At 35.8% G+C, this 27,769-nt stretch overlaps 1 protein-coding gene across 1 annotated transcript in view; it reads left to right on the top strand.

Annotated features, from left to right (window-relative positions):
• The window catches only part of fras1 (Fraser extracellular matrix complex subunit 1), a 352,881-nt gene that overhangs the window by 304,106 nt on the left and 21,006 nt on the right, over nucleotides 1-27,769 (top strand). Inside the window, exons 55-66 of the mRNA XM_088911421.1 lie at nucleotides 4,896-5,240; nucleotides 5,574-5,734; nucleotides 7,992-8,139; nucleotides 8,698-8,903; nucleotides 11,492-11,648; nucleotides 12,047-12,247; nucleotides 12,448-12,635; nucleotides 13,700-13,975; nucleotides 17,999-18,231; nucleotides 19,876-20,036; nucleotides 21,976-22,190; nucleotides 26,644-26,794. Coding sequence (XP_088767547.1) covers nucleotides 4,896-5,240; nucleotides 5,574-5,734; nucleotides 7,992-8,139; nucleotides 8,698-8,903; nucleotides 11,492-11,648; nucleotides 12,047-12,247; nucleotides 12,448-12,635; nucleotides 13,700-13,975; nucleotides 17,999-18,231; nucleotides 19,876-20,036; nucleotides 21,976-22,190; nucleotides 26,644-26,794 — 2,442 coding nt within the window. The remainder of the gene's footprint in view (nucleotides 1-4,895; nucleotides 5,241-5,573; nucleotides 5,735-7,991; nucleotides 8,140-8,697; nucleotides 8,904-11,491; nucleotides 11,649-12,046; nucleotides 12,248-12,447; nucleotides 12,636-13,699; nucleotides 13,976-17,998; nucleotides 18,232-19,875; nucleotides 20,037-21,975; nucleotides 22,191-26,643; nucleotides 26,795-27,769) is intronic.

The raw sequence follows: 27,769 nt of genomic DNA, 5'->3' as shown, positions 1-27,769 counted from the left end.
TTACAGACCGTACAAGATCATTTTTTATGAATAATGTCTTCAGTATCATATTAAAATTGGAATGCTTTTCACAGGTGTAAATCCACCTATTTTCTAACCGCTTTATCCAGGACAGGTAACAGTTTTACAACTTGCCCTTAGTTTAAACTACTGAGTGAATTAGGTTTAATACAGGTGGGTAGCCGCGTGCAACAAGCGTAATCTGCAAAGGAACAAGTAATAGGTTTATTCCATGCTGAAAAGAGAAGAAAGACAACACAACATTTCGGCCGTTTCAGGCTGCACTGTTCTGCTTCCTGTGGTGATATACAGGTTTTTCACACAAAGCCGTATTGAGCAGTATTTCTCGTATTGTGAACATGTGTACACAGCGGTCCCCCCGGTTTCCAGTTAGTGCATAATTACGCATCGATGAAAAACCGGAGATTTAAAAAGAGAGAATTAGCTCACTGATTTTCTTATGTTGAGGCTGTGAAGATTTTCACGTCGTGGTCTTTAAAATGCATTTGGTTTGAAGGCTTTCTGTGTTTCCCTTCCAAAGATATGGACAGAAGAATATTCGAGTGTGGTAAAAAAATGGCTTAAAAACAACATAGTGAAGGCTGTGAAAACAGCCACATGTACTTTGTACACACAGCAAGTGTTTTCGTAACTCTAGGAGGTTTTGTGAAAAAGCTACAAGTGTGCCAATTGTAATCGTTTTTATTTTTAAATACATTTTAGAAAAGTGTCATCTATACAAAAAAGTTGCATTTAATACCACTCAATATTAATATATTAATAGAGATAAGCTCTCTATTAAAGCTCAGATCAAAGATCAAGCACAGATCAAACAGCAAGATCTCACACACTGGGACTGATCTGTGATCTGTGATGTGGTTGAGTGTGAATTGTGGTGCTCTAGCAGGGCTGACTGTGCTGAAAAAAAAACAGTTTAACAACTCTTAAGCATACTGTAGTTTTTGTTAACACACGTATCAGTGAAAAGACCACGGGCATTTTTCCTCCCCCCTACATTCTCAGAGTAGAATAGAATTTATTATTAGCACAATTTATTATAGTGCTAAATTTAATATTATTGATTACTAATAGTTTATGCTAACACCTAACTTTCTTGATTAGATGTATTTAAAACAATGAACTAAGTGTAACATAGCATTCAGAAATACAATCGAGAATAGTTTTGTGGTGTATGTATAGATTAAACTTTTCTAAAATGTATAACAAAATTAAAGACGATTAAAATCTGTAATCTTACCACCTGTAATGTCATTAGAAAGTACAATAAGTTCCTGCTTTGTCTAACAATGGTATCAAAAGGTAGTGCTGAGAAACATGTGCTTAATGATAATCAAGGGACTTAGGAGTCAAAGAAAATGATCTACGTTGTTTAATTTTAAACACTAAGTTATGAATGCAGATGCAATTGGTACTTTACGGCCATTGTGCAATACTGAGCTCAGCACTTCCTCCCTTTCTCGGTGCCACCTCCCCCTCTGATGCAGCGCAGTGGGCGGCACGCTGTTTTCAGAGCCTGTGATTAAGGAAAAAAAGACCTGCTGATCTGTTCTACATACCAGGAAGATAACAGAATATGATTTTTTCTATTCAAAACATGTATTTTAAACGTTTAATTAAGAAGTAAAAACCTTACATCGTACACAGAGATTCTAAGCTGATCAGGAGGAAGAAAAATCAGCCGTTTTTCACACATAAAAAGTGGTTATTAACTATTGAAACCTGTTTTTATAGCTTTTAAAGTCGTGCAATGTCTAAGCAGGAACACATCATTATATCTTGTTTTTGCTTTATTTTTTAAGAAGTAAAAAAACAACCTAATTTTAAAGACCTCTACTTGTGAAAGTTTTCGGAGCCTGTACATAAAACTATATATACTGCTGACAGCAGGAACATTCCTGAAGAGTGACACGGCTTTGCGTTGTGAATCTGTTTTTCCATGTTTACAAAGAAAGTGGAATACAGTAATTCTACCTGCTATATAGATACATATATTTAGATATTTAGAATATTAAATTAATATCATTATTAATTTCTTTAGATACGTGATTCCATACTATATTCCCTATTATAAAACAGATAATTCCGGTCCTGAAATCTGATTTTCTGATATACGCACACCCCGGAATTTTGACTTTTTACTTTTTACATTTTAAAGACTACTTCTTAGCGTAAATAAAAAGCTTGGATTTTCATGTATCTGATACACGTATCTTTTTCTGCTGTCTTGGTTGTGCTCTTGAGGATCCTTGTGATATTTTGAGCTCTCTGTTGAATAAGTGTCACATAGTTTAAATCATTTTCATTCTTAGAAATTATGAAACGCTCTGTTAAAAGCAAGGGAGTTTTTATGTCTGTTATCGTAAAAGAAAATGCCTGACGAACTAGGGATTGGACAGTTTTTCAGTGCTTGTACAATCAATGGAAATGTTCAAATAAATGTGCTAAAGAAATAAACAAAAAACAAGTCATTTATTCCTTTATCATATTGGCTAGATAATGTCCTGTCCTTATTAGTTAGTTACTTGTGGCTGTGTTTCTGTGTTGCATAGCAACGAGGGACTATATTCGCAGGCAGAGGAATGTAAACAGCTTAATTTTCGTGTTAAATAAATTTTTAAAATTAAAATTCATTCTATACAGCAATCGCATATTTGAGGACCATTTTATAAAAGCGGTAATGCACTCTAGGCCTGTGCTATATCATGGATACAGTCACAGTTAAAAGGGTTGCGGGCCCTCTGCATCGCGTCGGGCCTAACAACACCTTTTAACTGTGACTATATCCACGATACACAGTAGCACAGCCTCTCTTATGCCTTATTGCTTAAATAATTAGATTCTGAAAGGTATGAGTTTCTTTTACTGCGATAACAAGCGCAAGTATTCATGGAAAATGGTAATCACTTAATTCGCTTTGAACGTTTTGTGATATTTAGAAAAACCAACAAATTCAATATAGTGTCAATAATATTTAGTCAGTAATAATATCAGTAGCAGTTTGAAATTATTCGTTGTTATTAATAAATGACTTAGCTTCGAACTTGTTGTGATATTTAGAAATATAAAAAAAGTCAATATACAGTAGTGTCCATAATATTTGCTATTTTAGTTTTTCAAAGAAATAATAAAATATTTCTGCATAATTAAAATATTTATGATAAAGGTGGTAGGTTGTGTACTTTTGTCCAACTGAGCAATCTTGCTTTCATAAAATATACCAACTTTTTAATGTATAATGATTAACATGCTGTAATACACAGTTTAAATTTAAAAGTCTAAAGAGTATACAACTTTATACAATTCTTAATTGAATAAAGATTGTCCCTCAGCAGTCATCGGGATTCGAAACCGGATGTTTTCTGGTGACAGCTCAAATGCTGTACAGGAGAGGTTAAGCTTTATTAGCTCCACCTGCCGGTTTTACAAGGTGATTCAAGATACTATTAACACAATCAATTTGCATATGGTAAATTGCGGTATACTGCGACACGCCCACCGCATTCTACCGCAGCATACCCCACTTGTTTTGAATTGCTGTATCTGTACAATTTTGTTTTAAGGCTTGAGGCGTCTGTTAAATTGCCCCACTGAATAAAATGTTTTGAATTAAACTGGTTGAACAGTTGACAGTATTCACATTTGCTAATTCATGTTTTTATTTCATTATTAATATAACTTAACATTGAATATGTTATAATATATACAAAAAAAATGTGTTAATATAGTGTACATGATACTTACTGTTTTATTTTTTTAAAAGAACTTGTTAGAAGAAAAGCTTGTGCCGTAAGCGGGTATTGAACCCGGATCATCTAGGGCTGCTCGGAAACACAGCTGAGACAAACAGCTTAAAAATGTTTCAAAAGTAATCATGCGTGAATGAGTCAAATTAAAAATAAAACGTGTTTACAAAGAATAGTGGATTACATTAAAACTACCAGCTATATAAATACATATATTTAGATCCTTAAATTAATATCGTTACACCAACACGTACTTAACAGCTTTACAACTGTACAGTATGTTCTCCATTACCACTATAAGAACAATACAAGCTTTAAAAAAAAAACGAATGTCAAAATGTTTCCAAAAAGGCAGGCAAAAAGTTTCCAAGTAATCACTGGCGAATGAGTCAAATTGATGCAGATGCTTACAAAGAAAGTGTACTAATGTGATCATTTGAGCTATATGAATATAATTATATCTTTATTAATTTCTTTAGATATGCAATTCCATATTATATTCCCTATTATTCAAATTCTAAGAAGTATGTGTTTTTTTACTGTGATAACGAGCGCAAATATTCATAGAAAAGGTTAAAACATTATAACTTTTTATGAAATGTATAAACTTAATGTAGTCGGAAGGAGCACGTAGAAACTTTTCCAAAATAACCACAGTATGTAACCGAATGAAAGACTTTGATGCTTAAAATGTTCAGGAAGAAAGTGGAATACTGGTGTGTATTTTTTCCTTAAACTACCAATACCAGCCATATACAGTTTACATGATATGTTTATGTTCCTAAATTAATATCATTTATGACCTTCAGACCTGTTATGCTTCTCTTCTTTTTATGCTCAGCTACTAAAATTTCCCTTTAGTTGTAAAATTCCATATAAATATTCACTATTAAGTGGATTAAAACTTGCACAGTAAAGAGATTAAATGATTAAATCGTTTCACTAACAACCAGTGCACAGTGAGTGCCCCTGTCGGTCATTGTGGCCAGCCAACAGTACTGTACTGTGGTACAATGCGGTGACCTGTGGGTAATTTCGCGCGGTTTGGGGTTGTACGGTGCATTTTGAATGGCTGCATCTGTATTAGTCTCAGTCTCTTCTCTCACTTACAGAGTTTTGTCTAATTTCCAGGTGACTCCAGTAGCACTGTGTCTGCTCTTTGCTACACTGTTTCCAAATCTGCCCAAGGCAGCAGCCTATATTCTTTGGAGTCTGGTTCTGATTTCAAGTCCAGAGGATTGTCCAGTGAAAATCGGGTGATTTTAGGGCCTGGGGTGAGCATGTCCACCTGTGATGTAAAACTGATTGATGACAGTGAGTATGAGATGGAAGAAGAGTTTGAAATCATCCTGGCTGATGCCTCAGACAATGCTCGGATTGGGGATGTGACGGTTGCCAAAGTGGTGATCGATGGCCCAAATGATGCCTCCACTGTATTCCTGGGAAATGCTTCTTTTACACTGAGTGAAGATAAAGGTAAAGGTTACAACAGACTGCAGAATACATTGCACTAATGTGGATTTTTTCTTCTGAAAAAGTTTCAAACTTGGTTGTGTATTTTTAAATATTAGTAATTGTTTCAGTGCACAGTTTACACAATTCGTTTTACAGTATATAATTACTTTGAAAGCAATTAACAGGATGTCAGAATAGATCTGTGTCAACTTTAAACAACTGCTAATAGTTTAAAATCTAATGAAAGAAGCATAAGTGATAGGGTCATAAAGCTAAAGGGTCTGTGTTTCTATTTTCAAATTTCAAATATTTACAATTTGATGTCATGAAACAGGGATGTGATTTTGTTTTTAGGTGTCATTGAAATTCCTGTTATTAGGCAAGGCAGTGATCTGTCCTCTGTGACCTCTGTGTGGTGTGCCACACGGCCTTCAGACCCACCCTCAGCCACACCTGGAGTGGACTACGTACCTAGCTCCAAGAAAGTGGAGTTCAGGCCTGGGAAAACAGAAGAGGTGAAGCAGCTTGTAACCCTTCTCCTTTTAGTTATCAGTCTGCTACCCATGTAGGTCCACTGCAGAGAATCGTACTGCTGGGCCTAGCCATTTCTTTAATTTTCTGTGTTAGTCTGAGATCAAAGTTTTCTGTCACAGGATTAGGTTATGTAGTTAAACCTGTGTCTTTTTTTCTTTTGGCACTTTTCTAACAGTACTGTATTTTTGCAACATATTTCCTGTTTAAGCATTGCATGTGTTCATTAAAAGGTCAGTAATATTATTTTTTGTTTTACAGTGAAACAACTTGTGAGAGGTACACCATCATGTCTATACATTTTATTTTTGGTTAATTACATGCATACATTTGATCATTTTAGAACAAAAACATGTTGTTCACCTCAGTGATTTTATGTGATGCTTTTAAGTACTTTTCAGAGTGTAGAACTCGGAATGGTTGATTATCCCTTTGAGGCAATAACTACATGAAGTCTGCTCACCAAACTCTGTGTAATATTTTGTTGAGGTGCTTTGCTGCAGTTTGAGTTCTTGAACAGTTATTGACAGTTCTCAAGGTATTAATTTAATTTTATCTTTAATATATGCAAGTCCTGCTCAGTCAGATTAAATCTATAATCTGATTGAGTTGATAAGTCTAATATTTTTGCATGCTGCCATGCTGCCTGGTAGATACAGTGACACGAAAAAGTATTTGCCCCCTTCCTGATTTCCTCTATTATTGCTACTTTTTGACACTGAATGTTTTCAGGTCTTCAACCAAAATCTAATGTTAGATAAAGGGAACCTGAGTGAACAAATAACACTTTTTTTGCTTATTTTATTTGTTTAATGAGCAGTTATCCAACACCAACTTGCACTGTGTGCAAAAGTAATTACAACCAGCCCTGCTCAATATAAACCTCACATACTGTATTTTGATCCTTACCATCAGAGTCAAGTTGCCAGCTCAAAGATTCAACAAGCACATTATGCCACATTCAAAGGAAATTCCTGAAAAAAATATGTTGATATCTATCAGTCTGGAAAGGGTTACGAAGCCATTTCTAAGGCTTTTGGACTCCACTGAACCACAGTGAGAGCCATAATCTCCAAATGGAGAACACTTGGAACAGTAGTGAATCTTCCCAGAAGTGGTTGGCCTGCCAAAATTTCTCCAAGGGTGCAGTGTAAAATCATCCAGGAAGTCACAAAGGATCCTGAAGAAACATCCAAAGAACTGCAGGCTTCTCTTGACTCAGCTAAGGTCAGTGTTCATGACTCTACAATCAGAAAGAAGAGACTGGGCAAAAATGGGCTTCTTGGGAGAGTAGTAAGGTGGAAACCACTGCTAACCAAGAAGAACATAAATGCTCGTCTCCCATTTTCCAAGAAGCACCTGGATGATCTCCAAGCCTTTTGGGAGAATGTTTTACGGACAGAAGAGTCAAAAGTGGAACTTTTTGGATGACATGGGTCCCAATATGTCTGGCGTAAAGCAAACACAGTATTCCACAGTAAGAACATCATACCAATAGTCAAACATGGTGGTAGTGTTATGGTGTGGGGATGCTTTACTGCCTCCGGACCTGGACAACTTGCCATAATTGAAGAAACCATGAATTCTGCTCTGTATCAGAAAATTCTTAAGGAGAATGTCAGGTTATCTATCCATGAGCTGAAGCTGAAGCGTAGTTGGGTCATGCAGCAAGACAATGATCCAAAACACAAAAGCAAGTCCACATCAGAATGGCTGAGCAAAATTAGTTTTGGAGTGACCCAGTCAAAGTCCAGACCTAAACCTATGTTTCTGAATTAAACAGTTCTGTGAGGAAGAGTGGGCTCAAATTCCTCCACAACGATGTGAAAATATTGAATATTGAATTATAGGAAGTGTTTGGTTGCAGTCATTGCAACTAAAGGTGGCAAAACCAGTTATTAAGTTACTTTTTCACACAGGGGATATGGGTGTTAGATAACTTTGTTTATTTAATAACTGAAATAATAATAAAGAAGTGTTATTTGTTCACTCAGGTTCCATTTATCTAATATTAGATCTGAAAACATCCAGTGTGACAAATATGCAATAATAGAAGAAATCAGGAAGGGGGCAAATACTTTTTCATGACACTGTGCCCAATAAGTATGGAAGCAGATAAGCACACAAAATATTTCTAAAAAACTGCATAATTCATTCTGCTATATGCCCTTATTACAAATGTTTTGTTCTGTTTTTTTAAGATACTCTGTACTGTAATTGCCAAATGATTGTGTGTTTCAGATTTGTAGTCTGACAATTCTTGATGACAATCAAAATCCAACAATTGAAGGCACAGAATACTTTGTGGTGTTCCTCAGTTCACCTCAACGGGCTGTACTCACTGAACCTTATGAAGCTTTGGTTACTATTAATGATGCATTCCAGGATGGTATGTGAGAAAAGCATAAAGCTGTGGGCACACATACACATCTTTCCTTATATTAACATGTATCACGTGAGAGGTATTTGTAGTATTTGCAGGTATTTGAGAGGTATTTGCAGCTCAGTATTCTTTATAATAATAGTATACTGTACAGAATTCTAGTGTATAGTACTTTCACATTTACTTGTAAAGAATATAATATGACTAAATCCTAATAGTACTTTCATACTTAATACTTAATAGCTAATCTAACCTGTATTTCTGAAACGTTTTATTTCTGAAGTTTTTGTCTGCTTATTTTCTAGTTTTTGTTAATTAGGTAACATTTCCTAGAAATATAGAAAACATTTTCATTTTCTGTTTCTGTTTTTATTCTTTATTGTTTTAATGTTTATGACAAATATCTCACAGTTTATTTTTATACTAAATTTCAAGTCATCAGGTATCGGTGCTGTTTAGTTCAGCACTTTCAGTTGACCCAGGTCAGGTTCATACTTAAGAATGTTCATATGCCCGGCATGTCTGTTTCTACTCCACTCTGGTGAAGTTAAGTTTGTCTTTCAGTTCCAAGCATGCAATTTGAAAAGGATGTGTATTCAGTGAAGGAGAAGAATGGAGTCCTGCACATTCCCATCATCCGCACAGGGGATGTGACCTTTGAGTCTTCAGTAAGGTGCTATACTAGGACTCTTTCTGCCAAAGTGATGAATGACTTTGAAGAGAGGAAAAACACTGATGATTCTCGCATCACTTTTTTCAAAGGGGAAAAGGTACAGTATATCAGTACTTTACAACACTGCTTAATGTAAAACTAGTATGTCTGTCATGCTGTCATCTGAGAATGCAGGTGGTAGGGAATGACAGATTTCAAAATATATACAGACAGCAGCTCTCAAGTCAAACATTGTGGAGACAGGATTTTGATATCAGCTAATCTAACCATTAATATTGTTACAAATGGGGCTGGACAGATATTTTAAAACCATTACACCACAATAGTTACAAATGGGGGGTTACAAAACTGGAATTGAATTGACCGAGCGGTTTAGTCAATCAGTGGAATAATTATTCATAACCCGTCACTTACACATGGTTTCTAACAAGATACTTGAGCAGCTGGTATAACTAGAGGCCTGTGAATTCTATATTCTCTGGCACAGCTTTGTTGAGAGTAGTAATAATCTAGGCACACTTGGTTAAAACAAATATTTATTATAATGACAAAATACACAAACTACACTACACACAACATAAAACACACAAGTTACTTTATATAAAGTATTTATAGACAAGGCATTTCAGAGACCTAAAATTCTGCTCACCCAGAAAAACCCAGACCGCTACTAAGCACTAAACTCTTAATATGCCTACAGAGGCCACAGAAGAGATGAGCTGCCTTTTACCTAGACAATTCTGGGAACATTAGAGCATTCATGATCACCACTGATTGACAGACAGTGCTGTTTTAACCTGTGTCTCCATTAGCAGGTTGATTATCATGAAAGCGCAATTTGAACTGCAGCACTAAGATCTAAGGTTTAAATGTTACAAAACACAAACATTGTCAACAGAACCATAACTAAATTAGTAATAAAAGCCCAAAAACATAGTTTGTAATGTCATTCACTAAAAATTTAACTCAGTAACAGTGAGGCAACATAAATGTTAAAAGGACAGTGAAGAATAGAAAAAAATAGCTAAAAGTTCCTATATTAAAATTAAAACAACAATAACAGAACTGTAGTGCTTCATACTACAAGCAAAACAAAAAAAACATGTTAGGACAAAAGTGTTAAACCAATACAAAATACATTAAAAAACCCAAAGTACCAGGAGTGAACATTTTGTAATGAGCATTATATAAATCAGAATCCATTATTCAGTCCAGTTTCTTGCTTTTTGGGTTCCCTAAACGGTACCCTCATGTGAAGCCAAATCACCACTGGCAGATTTGGTCTGGCAAACACAAGATCAGGCCCGATTTTCTGAAGCAGCACTGGGTTACTGGGAGTGATGCTGCCCTGGCGCAAATCAGTGCCCACTGGCTCATGTCGGCACTGCAGTGTGAGCTCCCAGATGGGTTTAAATTGGTGCTGTCAAACTGTGCTAAAAATGTGCATGGGAGAAATGGTAGTAAGGCAGATGCTGTCTGGAGACAAGATGGATTCTGTGTCCTGTCTGTGCGTCTGCTTCAGTGAGGGGGATTTTTCAGGGATTAAGTCCTGACTCCCAGATACCTGGCCAAGTTTGTCTGGGGAGGCTGAATGACCCTTTATGCTGTATGTGTCACTGATGCAGACAGAACAATGTTGTGAGACAAAGAGTTTGTTGGTGCTGCAGGGCAGATGAGAGATCTTGGAGAGGCAAGACATTAGTGCTCTGTGGCAATGAAAAACTGTGTGCCACTCTTCCAGACAGTTAATAAATTGGCAGCACAGATTTCAGAGCTGCTACTCTGCTTTTAAAGTTTATCGCCACTCTACCAGTCCTCAACTGTAGCCAGGGTGTCAAAAGGGCTCTGGTTTGGGAATGGCACAGGCTGCTTGCAGTCTTCCCTTGCATCTAATTCATTGGTCACTCCTGTCAGCACAGGGACCTCAGAGCTCAGGCTATTAACACAATGTAAACATCATAGTTACAGCACTGCTGGTTCTGGGAAGGCTGCTTCCGCTGCTGCGGTCCTCTTTGTATTCTGTCGACTGGGGCTCTTCCTCCTCTGGCACTTTGTGGAAATCAGGTGGAGGTGCAGGAAGCTGAGATTCACTCTCAAGTGTGATTCCTTTAGTTGTAGAGGAGCTGATGGCTGTGTTGCAGTCTCTGTCTCAAGTGGTGGATCACTGCCTGCAGTCTTTTGTGCAGCAGAACATTCTGTTCTAGTCCTGACACTTGGTCATCCAAAGAAAACAATGACTGGGCTTTTCCAGTGTTAACCTCCTGCAAGACATGTCTTTCCTGCTTAGAGATCAGCTCACTGTCCCCTGCTTCTGCTCCATCTACCTGGTCAGCACTAGGCTCACATACCTCTACCTTTTCACTAAAAGCATTCAAAGCAAAACCTGTCCTGTCCTCCAGCATTATCACCTTGGATCTCAGTCTTTACATCTCCTGTGCTCTTAATGTGAACTTATACTGTGTCTTTCTGTCCTGCTCCTTTGCAAGTCATTAATCCACAACTTGCCTAGGCATACTAAAATAAACTTTACTAATGTTTCTGCTCAGAAGACCCCCCCAGACCTCAGCAAACATCCTCTCTGCTTTGACCATTAGAAGTGTTTACCCTTCCCAGTGTCACAAACCTTATCTAAGATCTAAGAGACACTTATCAGTCACCCAAAGCTGTAACAATATTTTCTGTCAGGTGAAGAACTGCACTATCTGGTTAAATGATGACTCAGTGTTTGAACCAGAGGAGGCATTCCAGGTGCATCTGGGCAATCCCCTGGGGAATCACTGGAGTGGAGCCAGGGTGGGCAAGAATGACATTGCCACCATCACCATCACCAATGATGAGGACGGTAGGAAGTGGAGCAGCATTTCAAGTCTGTATCCAGAAGTTGGGGCTAATTCTAATGATTTAAATAGTTAAAGTCTTTGGCTTTTTCTTTGATGATCTGACATCAAATAATTTGTGGTATATTGATGGTCTTCAAGTACCGTAAAACACTTTAAGAAAAAACAAATACTACTAAGATAGCACTACATGGCAATATAAATAAGTTAGACTTATTTATGCTAAGGCTTTAAATAACTACTAAAATAATGTGTATGGCATACTTAAGCATCTTATGATAATTGAAGTGCAATACTAAAACTCAGTATATGAAATATTTCATGAAAAAAGATCACAGCATTCCATGTTTTTAAAAATGTTTTGTTACAAAGTTTTTTTTAATTGTCCTTATCTGCCATGCAGCCCCCACAATTGAATTTGAGGAGCCATCATATCAGGTACAGGAACCTTCAGGTCCAGATGGTATTGCAGAGCTGATTATCAAAGTGATTCGGAAAGGGGACCAGAACCGCACTTCAAAGGTGCGCTGCAGTACTAGAGATGGGTCAGCCCAATCTGGAATGGACTACAATCCGAAAAGCAGATTGCTCAGGTTCACTCCTGGTTAGTACTATTTTTATCTACTGCCAAATCTTCATTTATATGGAAATTAGTATATCAGTGTATAGATGGACCATCTTGAATGCACACTTTTTTAAAATAAGCATTGTTTCCATAATTATCATGTCATATAGTACACATACTCTTTTTCACAGAATTGTTTACCAGATTTGCACCTCAAGATTTTCTTTCTTCTTCTGCAGGTGTTGATCACATCCTCTTCAAAGTTGAAATTCTGTCCAATGAGGACCAGGAGTGGCATGAGTCTTTCTCAGTGGTTCTTGGTCCTGATGATCCAGTAGAGGCAGTTTTGGGAGAAATCACGATGGCAACAGTGACTATTCTGGATCAGGAGGCTGCAGGAAGTCTTATTCTACCAGCCCCACCTATTGTAAGAGCTCAGTTTCAGAAATATCAGGAATAACTAAGGGGATTAATCAATATGTAAATTTAAATAATCATAACCCTCAACTTGTAAAGATTTTAGCAAAGAATAGACCCAAGCGGTTTGTATAATTAGAGGCACATGAGTTCTTTGTTTTCTGGCACAGCTATGGTGAAAATAGTTATAATTTAGGCAAACTTGGTTAAATATAATAATAATACACACATTAAACAACACTCGACATACATACAACAAAAAAGTTACACTCTGTACAAATGTACAAATAATGCATCCCAGGGGCCTAACATTCTAAACCACTCAGAAAAACCCCAGACTCTTATATAATGCCTACAAAGGCAAAACCAAGTGATAAGCTGCTTTCTAAACTAAAAAGAATAAAACCTGAGGTTAAATCATTTTCTTTGCACACTTAGATATTGCAAAATTAATGGGAATCTATCACTGTATTCTAAAAATCCACCCAATAACCAACAGGGGGTGTTTTTAACAGAGGGATTCTTTACACAGGAAATCAAAGTTCATAAGAACAACAGAATAGCAAGCTCTCCTAACATGGTCCATATAATTAACTCCAATCTTGTCTTTTCTGATGACTAGGTCAAAGAGCTCTTTCTTTCTTTTTTCTCTTGTCTCTTTCCCTTGTTGTGTTGCAGACTCCTCCTTTTCCACTCTCTCTGCCTATTTTATGCTCTGTTCCTCGACTACTGAAGCTGGAAATGAATAAGACATTTAAATTGCATATATTACAGTGGCTTATATTACTAAATTACATCTGATACCATGTCATACATTTGTTATGGAATGAGTAGATATTTTTACTAGAACATTTTGAATATGCATTAGAGTATTAAGAGAGTGATGAACTATAGGACTGTGGAAGCTGTAAAAGAAACAAGGAGAGATTAATGTTGTGACAAAAACAGATAATTAAATATCCAACATCATGACTGTAGAACTTTATAGTAATGTTCTGACAAATTTAAGTTATTTAACCTGAAACTGGAAATGTGAACCCCTGGGGTTATGTAATGTATCTACACTGTCCACAGGTGGTGTCTCTGTCTGTATATGATTGTGTGCAAGAGGTGTCAAAAGAAAGCAGTAAGAATTCTCCATCTCCAGGATACCCTCTGATTTGTGTCACCCCCTGTGACCCACATTACCCAAAATTCTCCCTCATGAAGGACCTTTGTGATGAAGCTGGCATTAACCAGTCCTCTGTTCACTTCAATTGGGAAGTTGCTGCTCCTACTGATAGTAGTGGGGCAAGATCCCCATTTGAGACTGTGACTGACAACACACCATACTCAAGCGTAAACCACAAGGTCAGTAATAAGCTTTATTGTTGCTATGTTGTTTTAAGGGTAAGTGTGTTGGCATTAAATATCAAAACCTAAATAGTTTTTTATGACATTCCTTTTCCACCCACTAAAACAATTTGAATAGAAGTATGAACCCCTTTGGAAATCTACTGTCTATATAGATAACTTAGATATATAGAACATTACATAAATAATTATAGGTACAGATCCGGCCATTCAAAATGAGCGAGGTATGCTGCGTTATAACGCGGTGGACGTTGCGCAATATACCTCCTCAGTATTTCAGGTGGGTAGCTGCGTCAGCATGCGAAGGCTGCAAAGGAACAAGTAATAGGTGTATTCTATGCTGAAAAAAGAAGAAAGAAAACACAACGTTTCGGCCATGGAGCCTACTTCACACACCTGAAGAAGGCTCCACAGCCAAAACGTTGTGTTTTCTTTCTTCTTTTTTCAGCATGGAATAAACCTATTACTTGTTCCTTTGCATACAGTATACCTCCTCATACCGCAACATATCGCATGTTTTTTTAAATAGGATAATAGTACCTTGTAAAACTGCCAGGTGGAGCTAATAAAGCTTAACATCTCACGTACAGCATTTGAGCTGTCGCCAGAAAGTTCCATGTCACTGGTCACTGTCACCGGTCACTGCTGAGGGACAATCTTTTTACAATTAAAAATTTAAGTTAGATAATTTTAAACTGTATATTACAGCATGTTAAACACTAAACATTAAAAAGTTGGTATATTTTATAAACCCAAGATTGCTCAGTTGGAAAAAAGTACACAACCTTTCACCTTCATCATAAATAATGTTTATTTTTCATAAATATTTTATGCATCAAAGTCTTTAACTTGGTAATTTACAGTGGTTTTAATGTGCTTGTTCTAACATTATTAAGGTTATATTCTGCACTTCATTAAAAGTTATAACATTTTATCCTTTTCTAAGAATACGTAGTAAGAACATTACTTGCTGTTATTGCAAAAAGATTAATGTAGTGATTTAACATCACTTGATATATGGCATCCCTCAACCTGTTCACTTGTGATTATTTTGGAAATATATTGACATGTTCCTTTTAACCACATTGCTGTCGATACTGTTGCAGTAGACAATGAAACGCTCGGAGTTTGTAATGTCAGGCACTCTGAACGAGTTAAGCTTTGATGTAGTACAAATAAATGTATTTCCCACAAGCTGTACTGTAGTGGCTTTTAAACTATACAACATCACGCTGTATGCATGTGGCACGTCTTTGTTCACGTTTTAAAACTACAGAATAGAAAAACGAGTGTTAAAAAAAATCAGGACATTTGATTGCTAGCTGCTTTATGTTAAACAGCAACAATGACAACAGAGCATGCTACTGAAAATTCCTTCCCATCCCCCAGAACTGGCAGAACTGTCTATTCTGCATAACATTACACAGCGGGGTGTAACACTCCTAGCCTTTGTGAGAAGTACGGAACTGCGTTACATAAAGTGGCTGCAATGGAATATACTAGTAGGTAAAAGTTAATTCCAAGCTGGAAAGAAAAGACAAAGTCCCCAATCTTCAGTTTACAGACCGTCCAAGGTCATTTATTATTAATAATATCTTCCATATCGCATTGAAATTGGAACGTTTCTTACAAGTGTAAATCCACCTATTTTCTAACCGCATTATCCAGGACAGGTAACAGTTTCACCATTATTATTTGGCAACATTTTTTACAATTTTGACAGACGGAATGCTTCGACTGATGCTTAAAAATGTAACAATGCGTACTGTGGTAAGAGCACAGAACATCTTTCTGCCTGTGAAAAGATTTGCATATGTAGTTTATTCTTATCTGTGTGAAAACAGGAAATACAGAGGGACTTTAAGAAATACCAAAAAATTCAATAGAGTTTCCATAATATTTACTATTTTAGTTTTTCAAAGAAATGTTTATTTGATAAAAGAAAGCTCGGGCCGGGAGCAGGGTTCGAAACCCTGACCTCCAACGTGCGAGTAACACGCCAAAGACATTACACCACAATGTCGCTTGAAAACTTAAGCTATAACTGAAAAGAGCAGGCAAAATGTTTGAAGCAGATGTTTGCAAAGAAAGTGGACTACGGTAATAATTTGAGCTATATGAAAATAAATAAATCCTTAAATATAATTTTTAATTTCTTCGGTATGTGATTCCATATTATATTCCCTATTAATGAAATTCTAAAAAGAATGCTTTTTTACTGGGATAAGGCACGCAAGTAGTCATAGAAAAGGTTAAAACATTTTAACTTTTTATAAGTATATGAACTTAATGTAGTCAGAAGGAGCACATAAAAACTTTTCCGAAATAGCCAGAGTAAGTAACCAAATGAAAGACTTTGATGCTTAAAATGTTTATGAAGAAAGTAGAATACTGGTGTGTATTTTTTATTTAAACTACCAATACCAGCCATATACAGCTTATATAATATGTTTATATTCCTAAATTAATATCATTTATGACGTTCAGAGACGTTATGCTCCCGTTATTTTTGTGCCCAGATGCTCTGTAAAACTGCAAAGTGGTGCGGTGCAGTAAATCCTAAGTACTGCAACTATGTGGTCGTCACACAAATTGGTACAGTATTAATTAACATATTAGTGCTTTCCTGTGCTACTCATGCATTATTCATACTAGTGACAAACAGTTTCATTCAATACAATGATTACATTGTTGAGAAAAGGTTTTTGTTACCACTTTGCTACCACAACTCCAAATGAGATACTGTATATTGCAATATTGTATAGCAATAATATAATTATTTTTTAATTGCATACAGTGTACATAGAGACTTATTAATTATCTATAAACAGAAATTAGAAAACAATTTTATTTGGGATTTTAATAAAAAACAGCATGTAGTTTTTAATTCCACAGGTTGGCCTAATACAAGGACAAAAAACAATTAATAACTAATGTCCTCAGATATCCAACTATTACCAGCATTCTTGCAGGCTGTCTTCATCTAGATGCAATTATTTACACCACTATTTTGCAGGTGATCGTTAAAATGATATTAAAATGTTTTGAGTATGCATACCTCAACATATAAGGGCAAATTGCAATATTTTAAAAATTGCAGTTTTGATTAGTTTATAGTCACTCCTTGCTTCCTTGTTTTCCAAAAATTGGTGAAATCAAGCAAATTAAAAAATTGAAGTATGAAGCTCATTTTATAACAGTAGCTATGTTTATATAAAATAAAAAATGTAGTATATTTTCAAGAAATATTATTATTAGACTAAGAAAAAATATAAATGCTACCATTTCAGTAACATATCATGTAACACAAGTTCTATCTTGTGACCTGTTTTGAGCTGTGAAGAACTGAAAGCGGTATGCCAGACAGGACTGTAGTATACAACAGTGTACTTTCCACTGATGTGAGTTTTACCATGCCTTGATGGCTGCATCTGTATATTACTGACCTGGAGGTTCAGTTGAAGTGTCCCTGACTTCTGTTGGAAGAAGCCACTCCAGAACTTGAAAAAAAAGCAGGTGTAGTCACAAAATGAGATTGAAAGGCCTCCATTCAAAGGGCTTTTGAAAAGAGAAGACTGAGAGCTAAGTGAGTTAAAGAATTTCAGTTAAACTGTTTTTATTCTTCAGAGGCTGGGAATTAGTTCAGCCTCTTGTGTCGTTAGAGTTTTTTTTCTATAAAAGTAAAGATAGGACATTAATAGGAGTCAGGTTTTTATTTTGATTAGTTTGGTTTAGAGAAAATAATTACTGAAAAAAAACTTGGAAGCAAAGCAGCTTAATGACTGGCCTTCTGACAGAGTATTTGGTAAAACATTTTTCTGTACACGAAAACAATTTTGGTTAAAATAGGTCTACAACTGAAAAAACTAACACACCTTAATAAATTATATATTATGTGTTCTTTTGTAATTCACAAAACATAACTGTGAAATTTGTTACTGAAGGGTTTTTAAGTTCAAGTAACACTGTCAGCTTTTAATTTTAGCTTTTGGTATTAATACTTATTATTTGCTTCTTCAGGTCCTGGATAGCATTTATTTCAGTCGTCGTTTCCATGTGCGCTGTGTAGCCCAGGCAGTGGATAAGGCTGGCCACCTTGGGACTCCCTTGAGGAGTAATATTGTCACCATTGGAACAGAGAATTCTATCTGTCACACACCTGTTGCATCTGGCACTGCACGAGGTTTCCAGGCACAGTCCTTCATTGCATCTCTGAAGTATTTGGATGTAAAACACAAGGAACATCCCAACAGGTAAGAAAAAAGCAAAAAATAAGTGAGTTGTGGGTTGTATGTGAACAGGCATACTCTACACTAGGGGTCTCTAACACTGCATCTGGATCATTATTCTTATTCTGATTTAAAGACTAACTATAAAACCTGCTCAACGTGAACCATGGTAGGAAACTCCTGCTATACGTCAGTTTTTCCCAAATAGGATGCCACTTGACAGTGGTGTCTCCTCGGAGGTGTTCTGGTATGCTATGACATACTATATATGTCATGTCATTTACCAAACCGCCTTATACCATAAAGTGTTGTGGGAGGCTGGAGCCTACCTGGCAAGCAACGAGCGCAAGGCAGGGTACACCCTGGATGGGACGCCAGTCCATCGCAGGGCAAGTGCAAGCCAATCATAAATGTGGATGATTTGGATGCCACAGTAAAGGCCGAGGGGAGAAATTTGGCCCGGACACCAGGATAACTCCCTACTCTTATCAAGAAATGCCCAGGGATCTTTAATGACCACTGAGAGTCAGGACCTCGATCTAAAGTCTCATCCAAAAGTTGGCACCCACTACAGTATACTGTCCCCCCACTATAAAGGGGCATTAGGACCCACACAGATCATAGACTATCTATGATTCAATAATATTTATTTTGGGTGCGCTTGATCATTCCTTTGTCAATTTGGATGTATGGTTTGAATTGTTGTCATGTTGGAATGGCTATTTTTGGCTGAACTTGAGCTACTTATCAGAAATAAACAGGTACATAGCCAAAAGGTCCTTTCACATATTACAGTTCATGGCTTCCCCTATCTTGTCGAGGTCTTCAGAATCTAATGGTAAACAGCCCCATGATAGTGGTAGGTGTTATTGGAAAGTGGTAGATTGTAAGATTGTAGGATAGTGTTGGTGGTAGAAAAGTGTTAGATTAATCTTTGTGGATTCTTTTATAGCCGTCCTCCAACTTGTGGAGGTCAATGACCATTTTCCTACAGTCTTTAAATAGGTTTCTGATCTTCTGATCTGATCTGATCCATAATTATGCTACTTCTGAATGTTTTCTTTTCATTATCTCCCTTTATACCCAAAGGAAACAGGAAACCTTCAGAGGCCCCTATATATTTCCAGAGGCTTTCCAGATGCATTAACTGCACAAGAGCATAATGTTATTGTAGATTTCTTTTGCTGAATTTAATTTAAAAGAATACTTAAATGTGTGAATAAATGGAAATTTCTTCTTTTCTGGAATTCTGTAAATTCAGAAGAAAATTCACTTTTTTTCCTGTTCAAAGTTATATCCAGATTACAGTTTAACATTATTTGAATTTTAAAGTGAGATACATCCAATCCATAAACCAATCTGTTATATAATGTGTTCCTATTTCATTAGGGGTATGAATAAATCTGGAAGGCGCTGTAAAAGGTTTTACCATAAAACCACCATAATGTGGCTGTTGAAGTATAAACATATTTCCATTAATATAATTCTTTCTTCAGTGGTGCTGCTTCATTCAAAACAGTATTTTTGTGTGTTATTTCTTAATAATAACTTGGTGTTCACAGTGTTACATTGCCATATTTGTAGAAACAAATAGGAACATAACAAATAATTATAAACAAAACATTCAGTACATCAGTGATTATATTTAAATCTGTATCTTAATTGCAGGATTCACATCTCTGTGCAGATCCCTCACCAAGATGGCATGCTGCCTCTGGTCTCCACCATGCCACTGCATAACCTGCATTTCCTGCTATCAGAGTCCATTTACAGACACCAGCACATCTGTTCCAACTTGGTTACTCTCAAAGACCTTCAGGGTATCTCCGGTGAGCAAGGCACAATAACAAGAGGCTTACATTATCAAGGGCTGTTCTCCGAAATGAAATGCACTGTATTTTGGGACAAGAATGTGAATGAATTAATCTAAAATAATGAAAAAAACTTAAATTACACCATTTATGCAGACATATAGAGAAGTAACGGTTTTAAATCTACATTTTGAACAATACACAATAATAAAACGTTTATTTTTGGTTTTATGGCCTTAATAACTAATACTACATTCTTACGTTTTTCAAAGTTTAACATGTACTTTAATGACTGGGTTGACAATCTTTGGTTCAAAATCTAAAGTATATATTACAACAGTACAACTAACCCTGATTGTTGTACAGTTGGATGACCTAACATTAATTTAGCGCAAGAGAGTCCAGGAAAAATGCTTACTGGGACTTGTGAGATCATTTGTCAGATGTAAACTGACATTCTCTGTGCTTATTCAGTACTTTTAATTAGAAATATATGCACTAAAAAAAAGACAAAATCTTGATGCTGGAGATTTAGCTAAACACCCATTTAATGAGTCTAGCAGTTTTGAGGCAGAATAAGTCCAATTCCCTCACTAAACCCAAAACAACTGAAAGCTCAGGTTAAGTGAGATCTGTTAGAAAAGGAACAGTCTATGGTATATTACCTTCAGCACTCAAAATCCTAGTCTCAGCAAATGACATGAGAATTATTTCTTGAGAGAGAAGAAAGGGAAAACATGTTCACCAAATAATCACAGAGGGGATTACATAAATGAGAAAATATTGAAGAAGAGGTTTGTATAGACTCAAAACAAAATCTCACAGTTTTGATGGAGTTGTCACTCAAGAAAGTAAATCATGGTAGCAACTAGAGAAAGTAAATCATGCTAGTAAATTGAGAGAGTATGGTAGTGCCCCTAAGATGAAGATTATGCTAGTGAATCAAGTGTAGAAACAATATAATACTCTAAAGTGTGATTCAGAGGAACACTCCAGAGACAAAGGTAAGACCGATTCAGAAAGAGTATCATTACATAAGTAACATGACTTTGTTACCTAGAGGAACTGTAGGTGTCACAGAAGGCTGGAGTGTACATACTCTACAGGAAGGCTCAACAACCAAACTATAGTCTCCCCAGAGCTGCGTATCAATAGTACTGTTGAATGAAATTCAGCTACAGGTCAACAAAATCACCACAAACATAAATTAGGTAGCAAAAAAGTTGTAAATCACTGATGGTGTAAAAATGGCATTGGTTTGGTGACCCATGGCTGATATGTTACACAGATTTTGCTGAATTTAGGAGACAATCAAACTTAGAAATATTACTCTTTTCTAATGGTACCTGCCAATAAACCTTGGTTAAGTCTAAGGCAGATGTACTTAGACTTAGTCAGTCTTTCTGTTAGTATGTCCAACTTAAGCATAGGGTAGGCATCAAACCTAAACCTTATTTACCTGCAGCTGGTAGAAAAGCGTTAAGATCCATATGACTTTGCAACTAGCACAGTTAGTTAACCCAGTGTGTGACTTTTCTGTTACATCCAGGTCTATCATTGCCTCTCATTTGAATCATAATTATGCTATAATTCATTGGTCAGTAATCTGGGTTTTTCCTGATTTCTCTAAGAAAATCTGTTATTTCTTTTTCCTGTCAGATTTTCATGTTGTAGAAGGCTATAACTAGACTAAGTAGTTCAGGTGGGTAGCTGCGTCAGCATACGTAGGCTGCAAAGGAACAAGTAATAGGTTTATTCCATGCTGAAAAAAAGAAGAAAGAGAACACAACGTTTCGGCCATGGAGCCTTCTTCAGGTGTCGTTTAACTAGACTAGTTAATACTAGTCTAGTATTAACAAGACTAATACCAGATACCCAGTTTCAAACTGCTATACTCTTTCTTTCTATTTATTAACAGATATATGAACATTTTTAACTATTTTTGGTGTTGTTTCAGATACAGGGTTTCTTGATAACCTTTCCTATGATAGCATTTCCCTTGGGCCTGGTTATGACAGACCCTACCAGTTTGATCCCACTGTGCGGGAACCGAAGACCATCCAGCTGTATAAACACCTTAATCTTAAGAGTTGCATCTGGACCTTCGATGCCTACTATGACATGACAGAGCTCATTGATGTCTGTGGAGGTTCTGTTACGGCTGACTTTCAGGTATATATGGCATTGTTTGGTTTTGCATAGTATCTTTTTAAGTTGTATAAATGTAATAGTATTATATTTTGAACACCAGACTCAATGTCAAAGCATTAAAAAATCAAAGCAAAGAATGAAATAATTCACATGCTGTTGACCTCCATTTTTAGCAGGCTGCATTAAAATATATACTAAGCATCAACAGACACTTTTCACACTATGCTTGTATGTTTTTATAGAGAATAAATAGTTTGTATATTGATTAAATGTTTTTGGCATTATTTTTAATACTTGAGTATTCAAGGCTTACAGTGATGCACTTGAATGGTTTTGACTTCTTGCATAAGCACAAAGCTATATCATTAGTGGGTTAATTGGATGCAAGTGATAAGGTGATTTATGCTCTTGAATGTTCAGCCTGGTGAAAATTGAGAAATGAAAGCACAAAGATCCTACAGATGTAGCCATTCAAAATGTGCGGTAAAACCCCATATCATGGGATTTGGGCTGTAGGTTACCGCAGCACATGATTCACTGGCCAAAGATGACTTGTGGTGCATTAGTGGGTGTTAAACTATTGCTTCATTTGATCTCTCTAATGTGCATGTATAAATCCACTTAATATGGAATGTTAATACGGAATTTTACAACTAAAGGGAAAGTCTGGGTGCTGAGCATAAAAATAGCAGGAGCATAACGTCTCTGAACGTCATATCATCATAAACTATATTAATTTAAGAATATAAATATATTATACATATTGTATATGGCTGGTAGTGGTAGCTTAAATAAAAAGTACACAACAGTATTCAATTTTCATCATAAACATTTTTTGCATCAAATTCTTTAACTCAGTCACTGTGGTTATTTTGAAAATGTTTTGATGTACTCGTTCTGACTATATTAGGTCTATATACTTTGTAAAAAGCTATGTTTTAACCTTTTCTAGGAATACTTGCTGTCATTACTGCAGTTAAAAATGTGTACTTTTTAGAATTTGCTTAATAGGGAATATAATATGGAATCGCGTAACTAAAGAAATTAATAACTATATTAATTTAAGGATCTAAATTTAATATATTTATATAGCTGGTAGTATTACCGTAGTCCACTTTCTTTGGAAACATTTTATTTTTTCTTTGACTCATTGAGATCCGAGTTCAGTTCCCAATTAGGGGACAAGTTTTTCTTCTAAAAAATAAAATAAACATTATGTACACTATATTAACAATTATTTATAGTTTTTTACATATCACAATGTATTCAATGTCCAATGATATTAATAATGAAATATAAATGTGAATGAACAAATGTGAATACTGTCAACAGTGGGAGTAAAAACCACTTTAACCGGTTTAGTTTAATTCAATTCAAAATACTTTATTCATCCCAGTGGGGCAATTTAACACAAGCCTTTACAACAACCCTTAAAATGAAATCGTATATATTATAATTATAATAAAGAATAACAAAGTGGTATTAAAAAGACCACTGAAACTATAATAATGTATCTGATCATTATTAACAGTATTAATTTATTATTAAAAATAATTTCAAACTTCTTGTATCTTTTTCAGAGTCATTTGTTATCTCCGATTTTCATAACCTTTGCTTTCTTATGTTTTAGGTGTCAATAACTGCGAAGAATTACCCAGAGCCTTTCACAGGCATTTTAGAGATCGCAATTTGTGAAAATTTTGATTTCCAGGGAGTAAACCTATTACAAAAGGGAACAGGAGATCGATCCTTGTTTATGGTTAAACAGTATATCCATTGTCTGGTGGAGTTTCTATACAGTTAATCTGTACAGAACCGTAATGTCCCATCAATGTTTGGTAGCAATAAACAGGGGGGCTTCACAGACTTCCTTCTTTGAACTCAAATGCACTCCAGTATATAATGTACAGTTTATCACCTTCTGCAATGCTTCTAGTTTAGCAGGATTTACGTGATAAGCACATTGTTTAATGGGGGTGACATTACCCACGTCTATATCGCTGTACGACACAGGTGTAAGTAGGAGTGTCTGTTAATAAAACAGAGTGCCTTCCAATAAATTTACATTTAAATTTAAAATCAGTTAACAACAGAGTGAGTCACTGACTCACTTAAAAGGTGTAACACATCTGTCTTCACTGTCATGGTACAGTTTCAACATATTGATAAGCTGTCCTCCGGTTACTGGCAATTGTAAGAATAACCCTTCTTTTTTTAACTTAAAGAATTCCATGAAGAACTTCTTAATCATGAAAAAATCACTTATAATAATTCATCCATACATACACTCACACCAGAGCCAATTTTGCCAGAAACAACCTCCCAATAAGTTTTTGGACAGTGCAGTATTGTACAGTACAATATACAGCTTAAAGTTTCAAATTTAACGTTAAATTATTGGCTGATTCCTGGTTGCTGAAATTTGGATTAAGACAAAATATAGATCTCAATTCGGATGTAAACCGAAAAGAGGCACATTGCGTTCACAACAAGCTATAATAGTGAACTATTTTTATATATACGGCTATGTAAGAAACAAACCAGAAGTAATGGTCTGATCTGGCTTTGAACCACCTGGGCAGAGCGTGCTACATTATGGTCCATGAGCATTCCATCGTTCATTACCACTGCAAGGAGAATAAAAACTAATGTCAAAATGTTTCCAAAACTTCCACTCGTTTTCAGTTGCTTAGTTACACAATTCCATATTAATATTACTGTCAAGTAGTATTAAATCAGTACAACGTTTTTTTTTTTTACAATAACAGCAAGTGGTGTTCTTACTACTTATTCTTAGAAAATCATTATAACTTTTTATGAAGTACAGTATATCAACTTTATAATGTTAGAACAACCACATTAAAACTTTTCCATAACCCACTGTAAGTCACCAAGGTAAAGACTTTGAGGCGTAAAATTTGGAATACGTGTACGTTTTTATATTTAGCTACCACTCCCATCTACTGTGTGTACATTAAATATACTTCTGTTTTTATTTTCCGCTACCAAAATTTGCCTTTTCTCTATGTTGATCCTGGCTTGTTGTATTGTATTCAGTTTCTACCCTGACAAGAAATTGAAGGAAAATACAGTCTGGTAGACCATGATTCATGACATTGCACCACAGCTGACAGGGTGGAGTTCCAAGTTTTATGATCAGGTCAAGAGTGTCTAGTCATTACAGAATTCCACTTGTAGCGATTTATGGAAATGTGTCTGCATTGTGCTGGGTTTATCTTATGAGAAGAGAATGTGGCTGTTACCAGACATGAGGCCCAGGAAACGGTTGTGGGATGAGCTTGGGACATTGTGTGGTATACAGTATACAGTACAGAGATCAGTGAGCAGGTATGTGTTTGCAGAAACTATGAAAGTAATGGTGCAGAATCCCACAACACTCATTTTGCAACCTCATGCAAAGCAAGTGTTGCATAGCTTGAAGTGTTTACAACAATATGCTGTACAAACTACTAACCTGTGAAGTTTACAGTCAACACCCTGCTGATTACAAGTGTTTATTAGCATAACAAATGTAATCATGTTTATCTTTTCACTACAAATATGTTAATTTTCCTGATAATAACATTGCACATCTGCTTTTGTAAGTAATGAGGTTCTTTTGATGATTTACTAACACACTAGGTTTTACTAGGTTTTAATTTTGACACAAACAGTGCATTTCTAGTTGAATGAGTTGCAGTGCAGACTCAGTGAGAGCCTGCTTGATTGAGCTTTTGAATCTTTTCACAGGAAGAACATTTTCCAAACAAATGTTTAACCTGTTTTAATATTACTATTAATATTACTATATTAAAGCAGAATTTTCAAATCATATATTAAATAATTAGTGGTACACACCTTGTAACTTTCTTCTGGGGACAACACTACAAAATATTCCTTTAATCCACATTTCTTAATTTATTATAAATAAGTGACAAATTGGGTGAAAACATCCATACTGATTCCTTTTATTAATGTACATTTTACTGTAAAATGCCAACAACCATCTTCAGTCAATTAGTAAAATGAGTGTTTAGAGTATGTTTTTGAAGAAATGTCTTAAACAAAGGAATTAGTTTTGTCTTTTACAAAATATGTGGCTAATTTGAAAAACGAATGTGTTTTTTATATCAATTTGAATATGAAAACAAATAATGAAATGACTTATGTATAGGAACAAGTAATAGGTTTATTCCATGCTGAAAAGAGAAGAGAGAAAACACAACGTTTCTGCTGTGGAGCCTTCTTCAGGTGTGAGAAAGACAGGGCAGACAGCAAAGATAAAATAGCACAGGAGAACAAAAGCTGGGAGGGGGGAGAACAAAGGTGTGAAGCCGAAACCTGCACGAGAATAGAGAAGATTACACGAAAATAAATCTGTCATTGAGAGAAGGGGGAAGGTGAGATCCTAGTTTCAGGATGAGTTTCTGTTGCCTTTCTGTTTTCTAACATATGTTTCTGTATCACATGCCAGGTGAGGGACTCAGCACAGTCCTTCCTCACAGTCCAAGTCCCTCTGTATGTGTCATATATATATGTGACAGCACCTAGAGGATGGGCATCTTTGGAGCATCACACAGAAATGGAGTTTTCATTTTTTTATGATACAGTCCTTTGGAGAACAGGTAAGAGCCGTATGAGTAGTATTTGCTGAACAACATTCAAAGTCTCTTCTTCTCTAAAGAATTTTACACTACTTTTATAATCCCCAAATGAAATGGAGCTACAATGATAATTATTGATTAATTTCTCTTTTTAATATCTTTGCCCATAACGAATAGATTAGAATTTTAAATTTTTGATGGAACCTCCTTTACAGCAGTTATCTCTATACATGTGCTGCTAGAATGTGCATCACAATTCGTGCCAATGGAAGCAAATTGCAGTATATTACAGTTCTCTCTGGCATTCCACATTCAACACTTTACTGCTCAAAACAGATCGATAGGTGGCACTTCTGTTGTGTTAGATGTTACTGAAATGGCATATTCATTTAATCTTTTTTTCCTCTGTCTAATAAAAAAATTTCTTAAAACATTTATTTATATCTTATTAAAACATATAAAATGCATAGCCTAGCTATGCCATGAATGAAGCCTGGTTCCATTGGATTAAAAGCTTTCACATTAGACTACTATGTACAGATGCAGCCATTCAAAATGCGCGGGCGATACCGCATTATTTTGCGGTACGCTGTACGCAGTCTACCGCAAGCTACCGGTAAATACCGCGAGTTACCGTAAATTCTCCTATAATACGACAAGCAAAATAATAGTATCCGGAATTTCCGCAAGGTGGAGCTAATAAAGCTCAACCTCTCATGTTTGAGCTGTGGCCATCAAAGTCTTTAACGAAGATATTACTAATAGTATTAATAATGAATGACCTTGGACAAGCTGTAAGTGTAAACTCAAAGTATTGCCCTGGTCAACATTCTTTTTTTCATTGACCATCTTTGTAAAAGTAACACCACAGCATTTCGCAATCACGCATTTGTTTCCAATCATGCAAAGTACAGTGATTCACCATGCCTTTCACATGCTCATAAAAGAGATTGATTTAGGAACATAAACATATTACCGTATGCAAACTGTACTGTA

This window comes from Atractosteus spatula, chromosome 3, assembly GCF_055471065.1.
Source record: "Atractosteus spatula isolate fAtrSpa1 chromosome 3, fAtrSpa1.hap1, whole genome shotgun sequence".
Taxonomy (NCBI): Eukaryota; Metazoa; Chordata; class Actinopteri; order Semionotiformes; family Lepisosteidae; genus Atractosteus; species Atractosteus spatula.
The sequence above is the reverse complement of the archived record's forward strand: the minus strand, read 5'-3'. Positions and strand labels throughout refer to the sequence as shown.